This window comes from Vanessa tameamea, chromosome 27, assembly GCF_037043105.1.
Source record: "Vanessa tameamea isolate UH-Manoa-2023 chromosome 27, ilVanTame1 primary haplotype, whole genome shotgun sequence".
NCBI lineage: Eukaryota > Metazoa > Arthropoda > Insecta > Lepidoptera > Nymphalidae > Vanessa > Vanessa tameamea.
This window is the reverse complement of record NC_087335.1, coordinates 7,314,721-7,339,847: the sequence shown is the minus strand read 5'-3', so window position 1 is coordinate 7,339,847 and position 25,127 is coordinate 7,314,721. Positions and strand designations below refer to the sequence as shown.

General features: G+C 31.2%; 2 protein-coding genes across 3 annotated transcripts in view; one reads left to right on the top strand and one right to left on the bottom strand.

Annotated features, from left to right (window-relative positions):
* Positions 1 to 20,617, bottom strand: part of LOC113391951 (uncharacterized) — a 28,273-nt gene extending 7,656 nt beyond the window's left edge. The window contains exons 1-5 of one of the 2 annotated variants that reach the window (XM_026628107.2): positions 20,322 to 20,617; positions 16,722 to 16,864; positions 2,464 to 2,478; positions 1,901 to 2,054; positions 94 to 287 (exon numbers count right to left, since the gene is read on the bottom strand). In XM_026628107.2, coding sequence (XP_026483892.2) covers positions 94 to 287; positions 1,901 to 2,054; positions 2,464 to 2,478; positions 16,722 to 16,864 — 506 coding nt within the window. In that variant the 5' untranslated portion in view covers positions 20,322 to 20,617. The remainder of the gene's footprint in view (positions 1 to 93; positions 288 to 1,900; positions 2,055 to 2,463; positions 2,479 to 16,721; positions 16,865 to 20,321) is intronic. The other variant, XM_026628108.2, reaches the window with a different exon arrangement.
* Positions 20,618 to 22,057: 1,440 nt separating this feature from the next.
* On the top strand, positions 22,058 to 24,685 carry LOC113391960 (uncharacterized). Its single transcript, XM_026628122.2, has 2 exons — positions 22,058 to 22,195; positions 23,447 to 24,685. The coding sequence occupies exon 2, from the start codon at positions 23,451 to 23,453 to the stop codon at positions 24,258 to 24,260; it is 810 nt and encodes a 269-aa protein (XP_026483907.2). The 5' UTR covers positions 22,058 to 22,195; positions 23,447 to 23,450; the 3' UTR covers positions 24,261 to 24,685.
* Positions 24,686 to 25,127: the final 442 nt, after the last annotated feature.

Below are 25,127 nucleotides of genomic sequence, written 5' to 3'. Positions count from 1 at the left end.
TTGGAAATGCTGCTGGCGTTCTTGTCACCATTGCAGACGAGGTGTATATGTTTAATAAAGGTGTTTACACTATTAATGTCATATTCTCCTTACCTGTCTTTATGTTTCCCGGTGCACTTAATTTTAACATGGTCACTTTTACTGAGTATATACGCATCACCTCCGTAAACTTCAAACGGCTCGCCTATTGTATATTTTTGATCGCTCTCGTATATAATATCACTATACATACAGACGATGTTCTTCATCGTATCTAATATTTCAGGTACGACTTTGCATTGAGAATGCTAGAAAAAAAAAAAAAACATTACAATAAATTGTAGTACTATAACTGTCTGAGTGTGTAATTCAATTCCTACAAAACATTAAGACGTTACCTCAGCACTAAGAATTAGATACGCACAACAAATATTTTACTCTGTTAATAAACTTCTTAAACCATATTCACTGTATTCACTAAATTTAAGTTTTATTTGTATTGTTTTATAATAAATTATATTGTATCAATAATTCTGACATTATTTATTTCGAATTATTTGGAAATATCTTTGTAATATATTTTTAATAATCTTTTAATTTAATCTGTAGCTAATTTAAATTAAAAAAAAAAAAACGATTCCAATGAATAGAAGATGGCTGAAGAAATGACACTAGTACAACATTTGACTTATAATAATACAGTATAAAGGAATATTTTGAAGATACTTCACAAGATTCATATAATAACACAGAACATTATAAGTACCGTAATTTTTTATCAACACAGTACGTTGTTTTATTGCTTGCGAGTCTGAAATTCTTACGAGCAGCCCGAGGCGCCCGATTGGCTGAAGCCTTATTAAATAAACGACGTATTTTAAAATATTATTTTCTTGTTCAAAACTGCTGAGGGTCAAATTTTATCTAACTTTTCACGTTAATTAAAAATAAGCATGCCCACGCCTTTGGTGGCTTGATTTATATATTTGCATATGACGTTATAATATTCCGACCGTTTTTACCAATATCTGATCTGAACTGTATACCGTCTTCGACATTGTACCATAATACGACAATCGATCTATACTCGCATCGCGACTAGAGGTTTTAACGCCAAAAACTAACCGATTAATATTCGAATTCAACTCCTAAATTCAAAATTGAAATATCTTTATTCAACATAGAAATATTACACTTTGTTATTGATTGTCAAATTCTATCATCGGCTCAGAATGAATCACCTCAGACCTGACAAGTACCAGCGAAAGAAACTCCGCGGGATATTTTTGTGTCAGTCTTTAATACAATCATAAATTACTTTTGAAACGGTCTGGAGGCGATCGTTTTATTCCCAATATTAATAATAACATTTAACACACAAACCTTCTTCAACGTTCTTTTTGAAACTTAAAATTGAAAATTTTACACATTTTCTGGGATCCTGTCTAAAAATGTATATGTTACTGTAAAATCTACTACGGTAAATCCAAAGATTTTCCAATTTAACCTAACATTTACCGATTCTTAATGGTAAATGCCCAAAACGGTTTGCGATTCGAACTTTTGCCACCATTCTCTTAGTAAATCTTAGGATTTAATTAGGTTAGGTTAGTTATTTAATTACTATCGTTTGATACATAAGGTTTTGACTAATAGTTAATTGAAATAAGTGATTAAAAATTACTCATTGTTTTATTCCTAAAACCAACATCTACCAGCTGACAGCGGTAAAACTAGCTGACTAGCATATACTGAATTCGAGTGCTAAAAGCCCGAAAAAATCGTCCCATTTTCAGAAATACTTACATTTACCAACTCATCTCGGTAAACCCTAAGACTTGCTCTTAAATTTTAAGATTTACCGAAGTTCGAGCTTTTACAGTAACATATAATAATTTCATATTAAATACACTTAACTTACATAGCACTTCACCCAATCCCTTCCTTGACATACAACTTTCGGCATCTCCTTATCAAACTGCGTTACTTCTTTTGAAAAGGGATCTAACCTCGGTATCTGACATCCCGTTCCCTTGTCCTGTTTAAGCGCTTGTTCTAAACGTCTTTCAATAAACCTGGTAAACAATTACAGGTAAATTAAACTAAAGTGTTAAATAATTCGAACAAACTTTTAACAAATGAAATGAAACTAATCATGACTAAATTTAAAAATTTGATTGATTCTTTAGAATTTAAATTTAAAATTTAAAAATAACCGTTTATAAAATCTAAGAATTATTAGTACTTGGAATGGTTTGATGAATTAAAATGAACACAATAATCACACAACACAAATAAAAACAATAACATCCGAAACGATTCGGTTTATATTATAACATACTCAAATAAATAAAGTAAAGCTACATATTACCTTCTAACATCGCGTACAACAAAATAAACAACACTAACGAATACTCAAACATGCGAATATTGACAGCCATTACTTTTCAAGCTCAACCAAAACAAAGACAAAAAGCTACTCACTCGATAACAGATTTTCTGAAAAAGAACAAAACATTCAATTAATCATACATACATGCTTTAAATACATAATAACAAATACAGTACATACAATAGATTAATAAATATTCGTAGATACAGCCATGCGTAGAAGAGACCCTTTTTTAATAAAATATTAGGTTCTTACATATGAAATTATCGTTCTGTCGTACTGACCACTTTGATCTGAAATATCTCTTCTTTGGTTAAGAATTCCAAATTCAAATTTATAAATTCATTTAGCTGGTACATTTTAGCTTTGAAAACAGTCGTTCATTTGTTTTTTCCTTATATTTTTTTTCTTTGGCGTCGCTTATTACCGCACAATGGAAAACATGAAATATCGGTATATTTACGAAAACGAGTTCTACCGTGGCACTAGTGCTGCAGAAACAGCTCGAAGGATTAACGATGTGTACGGCGCTGGTGTTATGCGAAAGCACGGTACGTTTTTCGTTTCAACGTTTTCGTTCTGGAAATTTCGACTTTCAGAACCAACCACGTGGACGGCCGGAGCCCAAAGTGGAAAATGAAGAATTAAAGGTTATTGTGGAAGCGGAACCATCACAAATACTTCAGAGACAGCTGCAAGCTTCGGGGTAAGTGATAAAACTGTATTAATCCACTTGAAGCAAATCGGGAAAGTAAAAAAACTTGAACGATGGGTACTTCATGAATTGAGTGAATCGCACTTGTAAACATGCGTCACACACTACTTTGCTCAACTGACACAATAATAAAAGGTTATTAAATCGGATCATTACTTGTGATGAAAAGTGGATACTGTACGATAATCGGAAGTGCTCGTCGCAATAGCTGAACCCTGGAGACCCAGCCAAATCCTGTTCTAAACGAAAATTGACTCAGAAAAAGTTACTTGTGAGTGTTCGGTGGACTAGCGACGGTGTCGTTCACTACAGCTTTCTAAAATCTGGCCAAACGATTACGGCAGATATCTATTGTCAGCAACTGCAAATCAAGAAGGAAGAACTATATAACTTCTAAACAACCGAGATTGGTCAATCGCTCTAGGCCACTGCTGCTTCACGACAACGCAAGACACACTGCACAACAAACAACCACTAAGTTAGATGAGCTACAATTGGAATGTCTGCGACATTCACAGTATTCCCCGGACCTTGCTCCAATAGATTACCATTTTTTCCGGAATTTGGACAACATCTTACAAGGAAAAAAAATCAACTGCGATGCGGCAGTCCAAACCGCCTTCAAAGAGTTTATTGATTCTCGCCCCCGTGGTTTTTTTAGTAAAGGGATCAATTAACTACTTAGGAGTTTACTACTTACCAATTTCATATGTAAGGACCTAATACTTTTCAATTTGTGCGTATTATATCTGTATAATTTTTTACATATAAATATATATTACAATATTCAAGTTATTAAACCATTAAGTTTATTTGTTTCAATTGAAAATCTCTAACAATGTTAGTCACATGAAGCATAATCTCTATTTTAGTAACAAATGTTATATTTATATATAAACACGATTTCCTAATTAAAAAAATAACTGTATAATTATGTAATAAATTATTTAATGCAAGATTTGTATTCAAATTCAATCAAGCAAAACAAAAATCGCGGTTTTAATTACGACAACAAAAAATAATATCTCGCGATTTTTATATTCTGACAATAGTAGACACACATTTGAGGGATGTAATAAATCAAACTAAATATCCTATATTATTTTTTTTAAAACATTGAATTAAAAATTTAAGATCTAAATCCTACAAACATATAATATGCTACCGCTATGACCAAACAGAAACACAAATCTTACCGACAAAACATTTTTTTTTTCGACTTCACGTCCGGCTTTACTTTAACAATTTTAAAGCTGTTACTGCGAAGTAAAATAAAAATAAAACTTAATATAAAAAAGACTGCATATACTACATATAAGTTTAAAATATATCTTAAGATATTTCACATATAGTGCATCCCAACCACAAGAGGACAACAGCCAAACAAAATTACGGGATATCATAGGCTTAAATAATCTATGACTTCCACCATGAATTTACGAAAAATGGTCATTTGAACGGAACGAAGCTGTTAGAGCTGTTATCGGAACTCTGAAAGTCAAATTAAAGTGCATAATTAGTTAAGTGGGATAGCGTTGTATTATAAATTAAGATAATTATTAATCAAGAATATTTAGTAGTGTTCAAAACAGCTGAGCCATTAGGCAATCGCATGGATGACGTAAATCTAAGGTTTGTTCACCTTCATTCCTGCTTCGATTGGAATAGGCTATAGATATAATATTCTATTTCATTTGTATATATAATCTATCTTCATTGAATTGCGATTACCAAACCAATATACATCAATTAAGATTATATATAAAAATATTTCGGTGCTACGTGTGACATAACAGAAACAGCGTCGTTTCATTGAACTTGGAACAGGTCACTGTCATGCACTTGAACGTTTAGTTTATATCTAAATCACTATTAAATAATATTATGTACTACGCTACGCTAAAATTTGTAGTTAAATTAATCTAACTACTTGTTAGATCGAAAGTACTCAAACCCACAACATCTAATAGGCCCTCAAATTAGCTAATATTTGTATACCTCAGAATTTATGATAAAATAACTTTGTTTTAACATTCAATCTGTCTCAAGTATATGAAACGGTTTAACATGATATCCAAAACACAACTATAAACGCTATCCAAGCTCCGGCCTGAGAATACATTTAATGGTTTTTTTACATCTTTTACTAAGATGACCTTGGATTTAAACTTGAAAATTCGCATTCAACCTTTTACGTGAGCCACTAGACCAAAGCTCCCGGAATCAGTACAGATGCAATTTCACGGTGACGACAACAGAACAGCATTAGTCTATTGTTGTGTTTTTTTTTTTTTTGGTAAATGTCACAATGATTATGTTAGCGGATACGCCAATGTCATTGTTCATAATATGATCTATCTATACCCTCTACGAGATGTCAATGCGTAAAAAATTTACAAATATTTTTGTACTAAAATTTTGTTTGTCATATAATTTTCTGAATCACGCTTACGTTTGGTTCACCCCGATGTATAGATATATATATATATATATATATATAGGATCTCGACATTACAAATACAGAATTGGCATTTTTAGAACGTTTCGTTTTAGATAACAAATCGCACCTTTAAAGTAAAACCGTTACTTAACAAAATTATAAAATTTTAGAGAGACAATGTTAGAAAAAAAAATCACTGTTTTTTCATAATTATGTCTTATTACAGGATTCTATAAAACGTTTAATGAGATTCTATGATAGATCTCTGGTTACATTATGGCACGTGGTTTAAAAAAGTTATATTTTTTTATTTATTTGTATGTATTTTAGATAAATGACAATGATAACTCGATTTATGAAAAATTTCGTTTAGAAACGGTTTTACTTTAAATGTGCGAAATGTCAACGACAACTACGAAAGCAGTTTTATGGACCGACACTTAGATTTAAGTATTCCATGCTATTTACAAACAGTTCTTGTTTGCTAAACTTAACGTGATTCACGATTCAAAACTATTTCAATTTCAATACTTATATATTTCTGAGGATCACCAACAGAAATGAAAATAGAACACTAACAAAAATACATAATAATTATGTGTTCAAAGTCCTTAACAACTTCGCCGACATTGGAATCCATGAATATCATAGATTATTCAAAATACTGGCCGAAGATATCACGTCAATTCTAAATATCAAGATTGTTTATTTGGGTACAATCTTTATGTGGTTGGTACTACACATGCCCAGATAACGAGATCTCAAAAGAATAGCGCGTAACTGTTTTTAATCAACGTATTTAATTATCGTTCAATATTGCACGTGCTTTACAATGTTTTATGTAACTTTGCACTGTTTGTACATGAGGATCAAACCATGGAGATTATATTTTAAATCAACTTAACCGATTAAACTGATCTTTAACATTTGGTACAGTGCAAAAGGGACATAATATCTTAGTTCCCAAGATTGGTTGCGCATTGGTGATGTAAGGTATGGTTAATATTTCTTACAGCGCTATTGTCTATGGGCAGTGATAACCACTTACTATAAGGTGGCCTACATGTGGCACGTCCACCTACGTATGTCATATAAAAAAGCATATACACTGAAAATTCCCTCCCGACATCAACGCATATTAAGCCGATATCTGGTCTCAAAGGACGCGCGTATTCTGAACGCCTATGTAGGGTCCTAGAGTCTAGTATGAATAAATTAACTCGCCTCCCCGTCTGGTAAAGCTACAGAGGCCATTGGGATAAACAGTAGCATACATAGTCCGAATAAAAAATATACTTAAACTCTTAAGACACACGTATCCTAAGTCCATAAGTAGACTCCCAACAAACGATTGAGTCTCATTCACCCTTCCTCCCCGCGTGACTAGGTTTTAAGATAGGCGTTAACATATGACGCAGAATTTCTTTCGCACATGCAAATTTCACCACGCTGCTTACCTTATAAGCAAACATACCGAATACAAGTTTATTTAAATAATTAATTATGTCCTTACCCAAGGTACTAGTTATAGACACACAAAATCCTAACCTTATTTACATTGTAACATATAAGTTTGAACACAGTAACGTAAAAGATCTACAGTTTAACTTTAACATAATTGAAGCTAGGACCTCTGACTAATTAAAACACAAAACCATTAATATTCGAAGTATTTTGAGTTATTTACATAAACATAATTTTTATTTTATATACATACTACAAATACATGTATTATTCATACGAAAAACATGCAAAAACATGCCGATTCTGTAATAAATTAACTATATCAGGAAACGCTCAAAATTAAAATATACTTTATTCAAGTACGCTCTAACGCTTAACGCGCTTTTGAAACGTATTTTTATAAGTTCAATGTAAAGCGTCAATCTTTGCGGAACAGGCTCTACCGAGACTAATAAGTAAGATGCTATTTAGTGGTTATTTTCTTCCATCAGTTATTATTCATCGTCAATGCAAACGAAGAAAGGATAAAGCGCCGAAATTGTACTTTTCGGAAATGAGGTTTTATAGTTAAGTTAGTCAACGTCATTTTCCAAATATAAATTTTGGAGCACGTAAAAATTTATTGATGAAAACCAACGAATATTACCTTCAAGCTTTTCTATCATTTATAAATATAATCGTAAACCGTATTATTATACAGTTATTTATTTAAGTTTACCAAAGAAATCAAAGTCAAAATATTTACTACTTATATAATTTTTTTAGTAAAAAAAACAAAAATTTAATTATTTTGTAATAATTACTTGTACGTAAACTCCGCATATATATATACATATATATACACAATTATAAATAGAAATTTCCCGATGGTACCTAACTTATAGGCCTGTAAAATAATATTCAAAAGTGCTTCTAATAAAAGCCTACTAGAATAAAGCATATTTTTATTATTTTTTACAAAATCAACACTAATGAAGCAACCATACATGCGTAACTAAATAAAATTACCTTATATTAAAATTTGGCGGTTCGAGCGGACCCGTCACCTTAGACATAGACACCAAAATATCAGGCTTGCTAGTAAGTTCTAGTCTAGAAGTGCAAACAAGCAAACAGTGAAACAGCTGAAGCCAAAATCATTACTTTGAATTTTAATTACGATTAAAATGTAATTAGAAATCAAAGCTATTATGACAAAACAAGCTTTAATAAAGGTAGAAAAAATACCTATCATCTTAGTACCTAAGGTTGGTGTTGCATGTTTAAAGTTTATTACAGTAGTAATGTCTTAGGGAAGTGGAACAGATACCAAGAGTTTTTCCATTTGCCATTCCGCCTAGAATGGTTGAGGGACAAATGCATAATTTTTCGACTGTGTAATGTTAAGAACAATATGTTTCCCACTGGTCGTCGCTCGCGGCTCGCATTTTAGGCTTAGGTCGTCAGTATTGACGTATAAAAAAATGACCTATATCCTCGGGATTTCAGCTTACTTCAGACAGAATTTCACCAAGTTCGGTTCAGTGGCGGTGAATCAGTAACAGACAGAATGATTGATTGACAGAAATTATTACACTGGCTCACTCACCCTTCTAACCGGAACACAACAATATAGACTACTGTTATTTTATTTTATTTTACTGTTATTATTGCTATTGGACAAAACATGACCTCGTGGTATGGTGGCAAGAGGGCTATCATTAGAAATTACCTCGTCAGCAGCCGAGTCACCAGTGGAGGTATTAGTATTAAGACGGCGTGTTATCCATAGAAATGTTTTTAATGTCCAAGTTTCAATTGCAAGTGATACAAAGATATAAGAATCGATCGCCTGTTTGGTGGTTTCGCTTCATAACATACAGCTTTAATTTAATGAGCCACCTGATGGTAAATGATCACCGCCCATAGACACTGATTACATTGATAGGATAAAACGATACGTCGAAACAAAAAAAAGTGATAAATGAACTCATCAGTGTATCAATATTATCAATCCTATTAGTTTAGATATTGATAGTAGACATAGCAAGAGAATTCACGCGAGTGTAGGTTCTACGGAGTGAATGTATCTGATTTTTGTCGCAAATAATATAAAAATGTATTAATCATCGCCAATGGGTACTTGGTGATAGGGCTTTGTGCAAATCCGTCTCGGTATGTACCACCCACTCATCAGATATTCTGCCGCCAAGCAGCAATACTTGGTATTGTTGTGTTCCAGTTTGAAGGGTGAGTGAGACAGTGTAACTTCAGGCACAGTGGATATAACATTTTAATTCCCAGGGTTTAGTAGTTGAGCGGACCGGCAATTGGGCCACCTGATGTAAGTTGTCACCACCGCCCATAGTATTGGGTGGAAAACCTACCCAGACAAGTTGCACAAATTCCTACCAAGAGCACCAATTGATTGTTTCGTATGAACTCCACACTAACGAGATTACATAATAAGAAAGAATACATTAATTGGTTATTCATTCAACATATAATCCAAAGTCAACGCTGGTTAAACCAAAACCGCTAAACCCGAAACCACTGGATCAAACTAGTTTATTTATAAATAGTTGACATTTATTCATATTAACATATCAACCGCGGAGAATCATTTAACATTTTAAAGACAAAACTTAGTGAGTTTATTTACAAATAATGTCACATACATACATTAGCAGCCTGTCAATTTCCCACTGCTGGGCTAAGGCCTCCTCTCCCTTTGAGGAGAAGGTTTGGAGCATATCCCACCACGCTGCTCCAATGCAGGTTGGTGGAATACACATGTGGCAGAATTTCGTTGAAATTAGACACAAGCAGGTTTCCGGACGGACGGACGGACGGACCGACAGAGAGACAGACATACAAATATTGAAAAACATTTATTATATGTATTGGTACATAGATTTATACATTGAATCGATCATTTACCTATAACTGTGTAACCCATTGCTTATCAATGTATAAACGCCCACAAACTCATATCACTTTAAAGCGGGTGTTGATATTTCCCAACGTTTTAAACTTGTATTTCAAACTGCGATCCAAATAATATTAATCACTTCTGAAGTTAACACACTTTTAGATATAAGTAAACGAACATATACAATATATACATACATACATATTTCTATTTATAATTACTACTAGTTGCAGCCTGTGGCTTCGCTCGCGTTTTGGGGTTCGTTGACATGTCTTGTAAATTATGTCCTTCCTTGGGGTTAAAGCTTGATTCATACCAAATGTTATCAAATTCGGTTCAGTAGTTTAAACGTGAAAGACGGACAAATAGACAGAGTTACTTTCGCATTTTTAATATTAGAATGGATGTTCGAATTATATTCTGTTGCTGCTAAAGTTTAATTCAAAATGCATTATTTAATATATTTTATAACAAATGAGTCTTAACTTAACACCTTATAACGCCCATCAGGCATACATAACGCTCGCAGGGACATATACATAATCTATATCTACTAATATTACAACGAGCTAAAATTTGTTTGTTTGTTTGTATGTAAGTGGTAATCACCGAAATGATAATCCAATTCAAACAATTGTATCTTCGGCAGAAAACTACAATATTCCTGAGTGCTAAATTATATAATTTTCTTTATTAATAAATTGCACCCATGCTTAGCCAGGGGCAGTCGCTAGTACATTAATATACATAATAAACACCGTGAACTATAACGTACATTCCAAGCTCATACTCGTGCAAGCATCACTACTTAGAACCAAAATTTCTGCAGAACACGGACCAATTCATATCAAAAATTATTGAGCTCTTAATAGTATAGGCAACATCGTTGAATGAAAATCTGCCAATATCTAATCAGGAAAGTAGTAAAGTTTATTTCAAAAGAAAATGAAATCATAAAAGTAATGGTTGACCACATAATATATATGACGACCTCCCTGGTCGAGTAGTGTGCACACCGGTTTTCCTGGGTATGCAACTCCGAGGTACCGGGGTCGATTCCCGGCCGAGTCAATGTAGAAAAAGTTCATTAGTTTTCTATGTTGTCTTGGGTCCGGGTGTTTGTGGTACCGTCGTTACTTCTGATTTTCCATAACACAAGTGCTTTAGCTTCTTACATTGGGATCAGAGTAATGTATGTGATGTTGTCCAATATTTATTTATTTATAACATCAAACCTCACAATAGGTAGCGGTGTATATCAACACGAGTACGGCGTTTAATAATACCTAGAGCATATGCTGAAATCACATTCAACCAACAAGAACTACGACATTATAAAAATTTAAATCCCTGCAATCTAATAGATTATTTGTTATACATAATATTATACCGTATAATTAATATTTATTGCAATGAAATGTTATCCTATAATAAGTACGTTTTCATTATAGTATTTATTAAAAACTATTTAAGTGTGTGTGAAAGGCAGCTTAAGCTAAGTCTATGTACTTACATTTTCACCAAATTGTTAAGATTCAGTCTTTCATCGTTCTAATTGTCTGTACTTATTTGATGTAATTTTTGGTGAATAAATCTCCGTATTATTCTTATTATTTTGAACCCAAAATATGACTTTACCAAATAGCAAAAAAAGTTTTTGAACACGTTCTGAACCGATAAAAATCGATGCAACGTTCGTAAACAAGATTGCAGAGAGTAAACAAATGATAATATCAGATCACATAATGGTTTCGTTGACATTTTATAATCATGACGCATGCATAAATAATTTAATATACACGTCTAATATCGCTTTTGAGCATTCGGTTGCAGTTGAGTCAGTTGTTCTTGTCAATGTCAGACAAACTGTACCCTTGAGGGTTGTCCATTGTAATGCTCATAGTCCAGTCAATGAAGCCCAAAATCCCTAACAAATTCGTAACTCGGTGAAATTTTGTGGGTTTATTAGGTAAAATAACTTACCGTGTGATTTTGCAGCGTCGAGGGTTGAAGGGAAAGGGTTGAAAAGGGGTAAAAAGCGTTTTTTGTTAATACCATTGTTAAAAAAATTAGTAAAACGCTGCAAATTTGTAATTATCATGTTTATAGCATTTTGCAACATATATTAAATTTGCAGCGTTTTGCAACATACCAAACATTGTTTATTATTAAAAAACAGTGGATATTTGTTAATAACAGGGGTGAAAAGTAACTTTTTTACCCCTACAACTTCAACTTTGCCGCTTTCTGTAACACACAGAACATTTTTATTATAAATTAAAATATTGTATTTCATTATCATTTTTACTGATGGAAGAAAAGCTAGTTCAGCTTTTAAATTGTGTAAATAAACTTTTCAAACCGTTTTGTTGTCCCGCAAATTACTCATCATAAAAGTCGCCTTTTTTTCGTGGTCGTTAGTCCAGATGGGCTGCCGTCCTCGAGTATATCCACCTCACCTGCATTTTCCTCGGGTGAGTTTTCTGCCTCATCGGGTTCGTCATCAAGATATGGATCTTGCGGCTCTCCAAAATTGTTATTTTCGGCATTTAGCAGACTGTTCTTAAATGCGTCTGTTTCATCATCGTCCATGCCATCGATTTAAATTACTCTGATGTTTCGTATCATGTGCACAGTTGCTTATTCGGAATTATCAAAAGTTTTTTTCATACGACCTGGCTATCTTTAAGCGAACTGTAATTGTAACCGATTTAGTATTTATGACCTTTTGTTTTTGCCTACTGAATTTTGATTTGCCTTCAACACGGACTACGCTGATTGAACATTACTTTTTCAGTTTGAAGATTGGGATAAGATGTTATTTTTAATTACATTTTGTTTTTTTTTTGACTTATCAATCTTTATCACCTCTTTATATCATCTCACCATATCACCTCTTTATAAGTTAATAAGACTATTTGCGAATTACCACGATCCAAATCAAAACTAACGATCCAATTTTTATTTAAGACTAAAAATGCTGCCACCTAAAAATTTTAAAATCTACCTTACCTGCAATTTATATAAAATGTATTTAAAAAATAACATAAAATTACGTAAAACCAATAAAATATATCGTTTCTCAGCATTAATTACCCATTCACTCAATAATTTTCTCCTCACTAATTAACTCAAATGTCATGCCAATTCAAGGTCAAAGTTGTTTATTTAAATTCAATCCTATTCTCATTGGAATAGAGTAAAATATGCTCTTTGTGAGCATCTCATTAATAACACGACTGCATATTAAATAGTATAAACAGTATTATGATTATTACTGCAACCAATGTTTCTTAAACCTCATTGTCAAGTGTGCATGTACCTACATGTTTTTCCATTGTAAAATATTCGTGTCTCGAACAAAGCTTTTTCTTATTTTCAGTAAATAAAACAGAGGTGCTGGTGCCTTATACAACAAATAGTTAAAATATCACACAGACGCAATAAATATACTTATAAATTATGATTTCTCTGGACTATTGAATGTTATAATACATTAACAGTATTTAAAACGGGATATTTACCATGTTTTTTATTTTTATTTGTTGGAGCTCGATATTTCGACATTATCTAAGAATGTCTCCACCAAATAAAAATAAAAAAACCATGGTAAATATCCCGTTTTAAATACTGTTAGTAATAAAAATAACCCTGTTAATTTAAAATGTTATAATACATATATTTGACGACAAAATTGTTACATAATATAATCTCACTGATATCTTACTAATTTTATAAATGCGAAAGTTTGGATGGATGTTTGTTACTCAACCGCGCCTGTAGTTTGCATTACTGAGTTTTAACATGCTCATTATATAACTAATATTGTGTGACGGTAAACGTGACGTGACGTGAAATAAATAAATTGTATTATATTTGTGTTATATATACATTTAATATAAACACGTAGGCAGCGTCGCAAGTGGACCACATGATGGTAAGAGGTCACCACTGCCCAGAGGCATTGGAACTTGGAACTATAATATACTAATATTATAAATACGAACGTAACTCTGTGTGTCTATCTGTTTATGTCGAATTTGATAAAATTTGGTATGAAGCAATCATGAACTCCAAGGAAGTACATAGGCTTTATTATAAAGAGGACAAAGATGAAGTATATCAAACGTAACTGCTCACCGTTCACAACAGAGTTCGAAGTTCTGATATTTACTTTAAATGAGGATACGTTTATTTTATTCATAAAGCCTTACTAAAGGAACTATTAAACCAATATACATAAAACTTCTACCAGAAGATATAACGCGTTTCGGAGAAGATTTTAGTATTTATTATTATTTAATTAGCTGCGCTTCGCGGTTCCAAATTTGAACTATTCACTACTACGTAACAAGCGTGAATTCGATGTTCTCATATAATACGTATGTACATTGTACATATATAACCATTCATAATAAAGGAACTGTACTGAAAATTTATTAACCGCAGGATCAATCTTCACATCACCGATCAATCTCTATCGTGTCTTTCTCCATCGCACGTGACATTGGCGAAATAATCTGAGCCCTCTTGCCACAAATAAAAACCAAAACAAAATCTTCATATGAATAGGTTCACACGGACAAACAAACTCAGCTACATATATAATCACTTTTGAATTTATTCATTACCTATGCAAATATTACAATGAAAATAGCAGAATATACGAGCGTTGTATTAATAAAACAAGGACTAACACCATGCATTTATGCGTTGCTTCAAGGTACACAATATATTGAATGAAATTTGCACTAACAATAACGACGTTATTTGCATAAACATACATATATAATAGATGCACACCAAGAAGACATACACGTGAAATAGTTGTCGACCGCGGCATCGCTTGCGTTTTTGATGCGGTTTTTTCTTAATAAATAGATTGATTCAAGAGGAAGCTTTGTATGTATAATACATGCACAATATAGTAGAGAAACACTGATAATTTATGATGTTTCTAAAGAAACACATTTTTTGCGCTCTCATTGCAAACGCTGGCTGTATCCTACGAGATAGATCAAAATAATGTAGTACAGTATTGTACACTTTAAAAAGGTCTTCAATTTATATTTTACTTTTTACGAGAAATAATGACTTATTTTCGAAGCGATTTTAAGCAATACAGCATTAATCCTTATCCAATAAAGTACCTTAAATACATTGTGTATTTAATATAGATCAATATGGCCCTTTACAGAATGTAATGAATATTTTCGAAGATATTACAGATTTAAAACGAAGGGACATAGTGGTTTGTATTGTCTAACGACTGAAAAACATTGTTGTAAGACATTCTGTAGTATATTTAGTATCGGCATTGCAACTAATTATATTACAAACTATTTCATGTTAAAAATTTCATTTAAGGGTTTTTATCATTTTGACGCCAAATGTAGATGAGCTGCAGTTTACAATGAAATTAAATCAAAACAAAACCTGTCATAAGTTTCGAAATTCCTAAAAAATATTTTGAATAAACGCGAAGTTTCGCGGGAGACCCGCTAGCAAATATATTAATCAAGAACTTTGTAGTAATGTCAATTTACAAATTCTATTAAATATATACTATACTTTTTTTTTTATGGCATTGGTTAGCCGACGAGCATATGGGCCACTTGATGGTAAGTGGTCACCACCGCCCATAGACAAAGGCGTTGTAAGAAATATTAACCATTCCTTACATCACCTATGCGCCACCAACCTTGGGAACTAAGATATTATATCCCTTGTGCCTGTGATTAAACTGGCTCACTCACCCTTCTAACCGGAACACAACAATACAGAATACTGTTATTTGGCGCCTAAAGCCCTACCACCAAGTAAATATCAGCTCGCTGTGCACAACCACTTCTTCACCGCGCGTCAATTCATATATTTCATTTTCCCGCGCTTTCGCGATGTGTCACTCGAGATGACAGATGCATAAATACACAGATAATATATATTCATATAAAATATTATTCCAATACTAATTACTATGTTATTATAGATCTATGTTGACACTATCAACGAATTGCATTGAATACGTAAATTTAAGGATTGAAATACGTGCTCAGTATGCATATTACGTTAAGACGATTAAGGATTAAGAATAAGCATTATTAATATTTGTATAGAAGAGTGCTGAAAGCTAAAATCGATATATATTTAATATGAGTTAAAATTACGTTATATTCAATAAAACATTAATTGTTTACGATCATGCCACCAATACCAAAAACATAATCATAGAGTATAGAATCAATACGTTTTATAAAAAAGGCATTTAAAGCATAGCACACAATATAATGTTATAACTATGTTTATGATTGTCAATTTAAATTTTTCTAGCAACGAATTATAGTTCAATTTCGACCACAGGGTAATCACTAGTATTCCTTAGTGTAAATTTAAATCAACAGTCATCATAGCACACACCAATGCCTTCGTGCCACGGCCGGATTAACCATGTCAGGGCTCCTAGACAATGCACGTCTCGGGGGTTTACCGTTTTCTAACTTTCTAAAATATTTTCTACTACTATGATTTTATCAAACTGTTCAAATCCTGAAAAATTTCGCTTTAACAATTTCATTAACGATTACCAATTATCTGACTTGCCTAGGAGCCCCCAGCCATCGCCTACCCTTAAGCTTTTTGTCTACATTACCTAATGGAAAATCTAGCCCCGCTTCGTGCACTAACTTAATATAAATAACAATTTATATTTTTTAAATGAAATGGGTTAAAAATGTACTACAGCACCACACTATAAATTTAAATAAGTAAAAAAATCTTAGCAAAACCATGCACAACAACTAATTAAAAGATATTCACTCACCGCCGGGTAACGTCGAGGTCTGGTTCCGTATGTAGACTGTCATTCAAAGATATATAGTATAATATAATAAATACTATAACAATTATGATGATTATTTGATTCCTCCGCGAACGGTACCATCTTTTCGATATGGTCATTGTCATCTGTAAAGAAACAGCTGAATTTAATACATATTTTTTAGTATGTATCACCCACCCATCACAAATTATGATATTATACCGCCAAACAGCAATAGTAAAGATTTGTAGCTATTGTAAGTGAACCATTGTAACAGGCACGATATTCTATTGATTTATTTTATTTTATTTTAATGGAATATACATTTTATTTATATATTGTACTGTATTAAGAACGATGTAACAAAAACCCTATTGGATTTATCCGTACATCGGTATTCGTTGTCAACTCTTATAGCCTTAAAACTATACAATAATAACAAAATAAAATATAAAAGAAACAAAAAGCAGATACATAGCAAATAAATAATGTTATAATTAGTTGTTTGTGTTTTTTTTTTTTCTATAAAACAGCAATAAGTGAATTGTCGCTGTGACTATTCAGTTCCCAAGGGTTTGTGACGTATTAGCATTGTAAGGGATAGTAAAATATTTCTTATAGAGCGGTTACCTAGGTGGCGATCGGATACATTACATCAGATCACTCCAAAGAACGTCCACTCGAGTGAATTTATATACCGAATACCAATATCTAACATAATTGCTAGATATTGGTATTCGGTACACTAATTACCACTTTCGTTTTTTTGGAACGAAATTCTTTTGGAGCGAACTTCTTTTACCCGGCTCAGTAGAGTGAACTGGCAGAAATCTTCACGTAAGGTAAAAGTATTATGACTCCTCTATTTCTCTCTCTCTATCTCTTGATTTTAAAGACGATTTTATATAAAATCATTTCTAATAACAATTTTATTTATCGTCATTTCATTTATAACGTTAAAGTTATTATTGTATTTATTTGTTATTGTTATTTACAACATATAAAATTACGAGAGCAACTACGTTTCAAACAAATGTCCAACGGTACTTCTCGTTATTTTATGTTTTAGGCGTATTTTTTTATGAAAGATAAAATATGCAGATTATACGGAAAAAGAACCGTCTTATTCCACCTTAAGTGTGCGTCCTAAGTGGCGCACCATAAACGTAGATCCGCCAGAATAATGGAAGTGCATGTACAACGTATGCGCGTCCGCTCGCAGACCGGACAGGATCAAACGTTTCGAGTATTCGTTATGTGAGCTGTGCGCCGTCACTTAGGACGCACACTAAGATATAAGAAAAAACGGACGGACACTTACTTATTGATAGTCAAATTAAACACTAGGCCACCGGTTCGGAAAAGAAACTACCTTGACCTGAGAAGAACCGGCGAAATAAACTCAGCGGGTCTCTTTTTTTGGGAAAATTTATTAAATACATATATTGAATATGAATAGAAATACCATGAATGGTAAATTTACCTATGTCCGGCTTCTATATTCGTTTTGCTTACGAATAGTTCAAAAGCTATGAGACGTCATTCAAAAATGTTTCCTAAAAGAAACAATTGGGTAAGTTTCAAAATCACTATGTGACATAAAAAAATTTGGGTATGCCTTGTTTCTCGTAAAAGATACTTTCTTCAAACAGCATTACTTGGCATTTGTGTTTCGGTTTGAAAGGTAAGTGACGTACATAATAACTTAGATGCCAAAGTGGTGCCAAATAAAGCACACATTTTTGTTATCACTAGTAAGCACTTACCATCAAGAGGCTCATTTGCCAGATGGTCTACCTAATTTATACAAAAATAAAACTCTACTGATAGACAATAACCATTCATTAAATATAGGAACTCCACAAGAATCAATAGTCTATGTGAAAACTATGTGCAGTTTTTCTTATCTTAGTACTTTCTATACAAGCGATATAAACTGACTCCTCGTCTTATAAGAGTACCATTAGTAATAAAAATTAGTTCAGAATTATTCATATTTAGTTATTCAAATCAAGTCAAATGTATTGTTTATTAAATGTTTTCACGGATTCAGAACATTGAGTATTCCAGCAACAAACTCACTTAGTTGGTTCCTTTATTGCACCAATTAACTCAATTATAAATTTTGTTTATGAAATTTATTATGTAATGTTTGTTTTTTTTCCACAAAATAAATATAAAATAAATATAGAATGACACCCTAAGTACAGAAAGTATAATGAAAACAATTTATTTCTGATATTGGAATTTGAATTTCACATTACATGAATAAAATGGTTTGTTTTGAAAAATATAATTATGTATATTTCTTTAAGCCCTAAAATAATCTAATTGTTTTATATAACATCAATACTCACTGAGTCTATTTTGTTTTTAAAACACGTCATTATTATTGTTTAAATATATTTATCATATAAATTTAAAATAAATAAATATATAATTATGTTATATAACAAATATGATAACAAATATTAATTCTTTCAAAATTAATGAGACAAATTATAATAAAAAAATCTTATCTGCTTAATTTTAGAACTGGCAATTATAATTCAAAATCATAGCCAAAAAAATAATGAAAAAAGCTATAAATTAAATTTTCCTCTTATTCATTTATTAAAGTACTAGGTAATTGATTCATTATATTAATTTATTAACTTATCTTTTCCTCTTATTTTGTATTTATATAACAATTATTAACTTTAAACCTTAATTATATCAAAAATTAAAATTAAAATCAATTAGCATACAAATCACGGAGTGGAATGGTGGCAAGAATGCTAGCAACATTTCCCCGTTGAATTGCAATACCCATACTCTAAGGAAAAAATTAACCAACATCTTATCACTAGGCGAGGCAATAATAATAATATTTATTAACAACTGTACTTTGCCTAAGCCTTTTATTACTGCTGAATTTATTGGCAGTTCTTCTATTTTCTTCTTTCTAACTTCTTCAGTGGTAGCGTTACATTTAATATGGTTGTTGTAAAATGAGGATTCAGAGGTGTTTGTAAAATCTTACTTGAATAAAGTATATTTTGATTTTGGCTAGATACCACCGATTCCCAACTATTTTGTTTAAACATGATTGGTTACAAAGGTGAGTGAACCTGAGTGACTACAGGCATATGTCACACTGTCTTAGATCTTGCAATGGTCTTTAGAGTATATCGGACATGGTTTATTTTCTGCAGTGCCAGAGGCCTTGGGTGAAAGTAACCAATTAGTAACATGTGGCTTATTACTCATCCTAACATCACTTTTTAGTGGAAAATATGAAATAGAAATAATTTATCACATATAATTGCAATCTCAGCCATTTGGTTGAATTTCATTGAATGAGTCTCACTAATTGAAATGAGTTTTAAAGAAATTAATTTGCATTGTAGAGATTGTACGTTATTTCATCCAGAATTTCAACAACAGTTTAATTAGAATGACTGTGATACAAAATTCAAATTATATTTCATAATTTATTTCTATAAGTGTAATATATATTCATTAAATGACGCGTTTTCAAATTTAATTTCTAATTTGTTTATAGTATATATATACCAAAATGTATATTCACGATAATTTAAATTAAATAAACGTCTTACTTACACGCAATGATGCTTTTATTATATTATCCTTAATCCTATTGACACCAAATCCACATTTAATAGCACTTTTTTTAAATACAAAATTTAAAAATATTTACTATATAAGTATTTTAAAGATAATTTGAAATAGCGCGCTTATTTAGAGCGTCATCGCCGGAATATAATTGAAACATTTGATAATCGCAGCAGTAAACTCGACAACTTAGATACAGCAAAATATCTGTAGTATTCTGATAAACAATTGAAATTATATGAATGAGAATGTGACCGAATATGACGCGCTAAGCTTGACAGACAGAGACTGCAACAACATTTACGACTTACGTCAGTCAACCAGTCAACCTACTGAATCGAATAGCCATATTTAAAAAAAAAACAGTGCTGCTATCTTACATAAAAATCTCTCTACTTACATAAAATTATTTGATAATATTATTTTCTTAATGTGTTGTATACTAATGTTAGCATAATATAAGATTATTAAAATTTATTATAAAATAGACTGTGCATTTTATTTGTTTTGTATACTAAAGTTTGTGTTTGTTGTTTGTAAAGAAATAAACGTGTTTATAATATTGTACAGTTATATATGTATATGTATATATTAAAATGTTTTCGATTAAACGTATTTATTTAAAAATATTGAAGACAGCAACATCCATTTTGAAATCTCATATTTCGTTTTGACAATTGACATGCATAATGCAATATGCACATTTCATGCATTTAGTAATTTAAATTGTCTTTGATTTAGTTAAAACAAGGCTGTACTAGATGTAATATCTTGTGCTCGTTACAAATAAATTAACAAAAAATAGTTTGCAATTTATGTTTTTATATAAAAATAATAGCGTCTCGACTTTGCATAGGTGCAGTATATTAAAAAAAAAAGTAATATGGTATATGTATTATTAATAATAATGTATTATTATTAACATATTTCACATCACTTCGGAATGAAGTAGCTTCTTAGCGGTGAAAAAATCTTTAGTTCCGGGGTTTACCCCGTAAATAGAACAGAAAATGTTTACTTCTTTATAATATGAATTAATAATAAAGATTAATATTATAAATTACATCATTACACAAGTTTTAAATATAATATTAAATGAACTTATTCAATAATATTTAAATTTGAAATAGGAATGTAATATTTCACCACTACACCACTTTAATATAATACAGCTAGCCGTATAGATAAGTATTATTTTTGTTATTTTACTCTTTTGACCTTATACTTACTTAAATATTCCGTATTCGCATTAATACGAAGCACGCATAACCGCCTGTTACAAAATTGCCAAAGACCCATAACACGTAAATATATGAATTGCATTTAGAAAACAAAACACCAGATATCATTTTCATTACTTCTCCTTTTTTATACCATAAACCAAATGCTGTTTTCAAATCAGATGGTGCCTGTTATCCGAACGAAATCCTTTTTAGTTTTATATTAAGAAATATCTAGTTGGGTTAAAAAAGATGACTTTTTTTTGTATTTTGTAAAGAAATTACTGGTTACCTACACCAATTAAAAATTAAGAGATTTATGAAATCGGTTAATAATGTATTCGATAAAATATTAAAAACATAGGTACGTGCGATCAACCTCTTCTAAATATAAGTACTTAAAAGGCCCTTTATTGGTTTTTTCATATTTTAAAACTTTAAAAAAAATAATTGGAACAAACTTAAAGAATGATACAACATCATGGCCATAAAACCATCGACCTTACAATAGGCCTTACATAACAATGATATACAATGGGTACAGAAAGTTTTATCGACATATGAGTTTCACTTCCCTACATTAGGTTATATCTCAGTGATCATTGGCACTTTGGATTGTAGTGACGTCCGTCGAATTTTCAAGTAAGTTTGTTTTGTTTCGATGTTAATTGGTTTAGGGCTGTAATTAACGATTGGCATCGGTTTTGTTTTTCCTATATGGATCAGAATTTTAAAACGAGTTGAAATTGTTTGTTGTTTGGAGTTAAGTTATTAATAAATTATTATAAACAATCTTTATAGTATTTATTAATTTTAACGATTAAATATAAATTCAAAAATTAAAAAAAGACAGCCCTAATGATGACCCTAGTTTCTGAATTTTTTACAAATTAAATACCTTGATAATATTCTTTATGTTCTATAAGTTTATTATAACCGACTTCAAAAAAAAAAAGAGGAGGTTATCAATTTGGTAGTATTTTTATAAGCAAATTGTACTTTATACTCCGTCATTTAAGAAATTTGGTCCCATTTAAATTTAATGTTTGTAATTTTTTTTGTTAATGTAAACACATTAATAATTGACTAATATAAATAGATTTTTCATTCCTTGATTTAAATAACGAAATCTAATTTTTAATTTTTACCTGCAATTGTGTTTGAATACTTACATACCGTATAAACAAATTAGTTTTAAATTATCTCTGACTCATGTTAGCTTAAGGTTGTACAAGAAACCGCTGTTATGTAATATATTTACTAATTATATATAATTATAATATAATAATATATATGATATAATTACCCATAGATAATTTTATTATACAACCTATAAGGTTGATTCTTTTAAGGATATATAAAACAATATTGCTTTTACGTTAAATAAAATAAACCTCCTCTACATTTGGTTATACAGTATTTAAAGCTTAATTCGATTACATATAAATGGATAAAACAAAACAAAACACACAACAAAATCTAAGGTAACAAAAGATGGGTATTAAAAAAAAGGTTAAAATAGACACGCTATGAGACACGTGATCAAGCTAACGAACTTGCTGTTGCGATAGTGACCATAAAGCTGCGAGCACACGTGTGTACCTATTATTTGTTTGTTTGTTTACAATGTAATAAAATGGAAACAGACTACTGTCCGTAAAATTTATAGGTATATTATTAAAGTTTATATCTACACTACTACTACCCCAATGCACACATTGTTACACGGCCCACGGCATAATGATCTTAGATCTTTTCCTATGAAAGTTATTTTTCATAGATATAAATGGGATCATAAAAAAAAAAAATTCTACTTAGTAATTATATTTATGTTTATATATATCCAATATAAACTTTTTTTATAAATAATAAACAAAATTATTTATTTTCCAGAAAGATGAAGATTTTAATAATTCTAACGATTGCGGCCGTGGCCTCAGCGGATAAGCGGTGTCACGGCATAGATGTTGCCAATAGATATTACAATTTGTACATTATCAAAGACGGAATAAATAATATACATGATTTGGTTCTAAATCGTAACGACAATACGGCATTTTTTACATTCGATGACCTATCTAAAACACCAAGAAGACTATTGGGTCATTTAAATACAGAAACAGGTACAGCGACTGTTATTCAAGGACTACAAAACGCAACAGCCATTGCAATTGATAATTTCAACGGTAAAATATACGTAGGTGGATCAGACGGTCTCTATAAGATAAACGAAAAGAATAAAGCTGAGAAACTGCCCATACAAGACGATATTAAATCGATGCATTTCAAAGACAATTTATACTTTATCAACCGTAGAAGAGAAGCTTACAAATTTGAAGATGGCTTCGCAACACTGGTGCCTGAGCTACGTGGTGTGGAAGTCGATAGCTTAGTTTTTGATGACGACAATAATATATTCTTCACTCAGAATAGCAAATTGTTCAGAATAAAACTAGACACCCGAGCTATAAACACACACGAAAGTTATTTAGCAAATGCCATAGCAACTGATTCGTATTCCAAAGTTTATATTTGTACGAGCAACGGTTTGTTCGTGTATAATAAATATAAATATGTTTTCGATAAAATTGCTAATTTGAATAATCTTAAAGCGATTACATTTAACAAAAAGAATGAGCCGGTATACGCTGCAGCTGATTACATCGTTAAGCTCAGTTTAAGTGAGATTGGTTGTTTTGAGGATTAACTAATAAATATTATACTTAACACAGATCTGGTAATCCTTAATAGTTATTAAACTGGTAATCCTGTTCTATTCATTGTGATTTTTTATTGAAATCACTTCTGTCTCTCATTGTGAATTTTTATTGAATTATTAAAGAGATAGTCAGACGAATAAGACTCCAAAGAGAGAGTATTAACCAATGAGTGAGACTTTATCAAAGACACTCTGTTATTAACCAGGAGCAGTCAACGAACAGAACGAAGATGATAACATACTAATATACTACTTCACGTTGATTCTGTTGATGGCTTGCAAGAAACAGTCGCATGTGTCTGTAACGCTTAACAAATCTCTTGAACAAAAAGCAACAGATTATTGCTGTGTTCAGCAAACAAGTAAATTAAAATGTATGTGTGATCTAGAAAATACATAACTTTATTTAAGCAGAAAACGCACACAATGTACCTTTGAATGTATAAACTATTACATATATAGGAATTAAAGTTTAATTATTTGTACGGAGTATGTAAAATATTATGGCATTTCTGGCTTATAAATAAAAACGACAATGAATAAATAAATTAAAAAAACTTCCAAATTCTGAAATTAAATAAATTATAGATAATAATAATTTCCTTACAAATATGTCAGATATTTTTTGTTTTTAACTTTTTTGTTGTGTAATTGTATGTAATTGCGGCATTTTAATTCAGCGTATAACTATTTAGTGTAAAATGATTTATAATTCAATAAATAATACGCAATATGTTATCATTGTTGTTTTTCTTATATTGTTTAAAACATTCTTAATTATTATATAGAATATTACTGACGAAAGAGTTTCAAACCGTTCTATGTCAAACTGGCTGAAAAGAAAAGTCATGAATT

Bases quoted from the DNA above. Each gene is read 5' to 3' on its own strand.
- LOC113391960 (XM_026628122.2), top strand. From the start codon at position 23,451: ATGAAGATTTTAATAATTCTAACGATTGCGGCCGTGGCCTCAGCGGAT.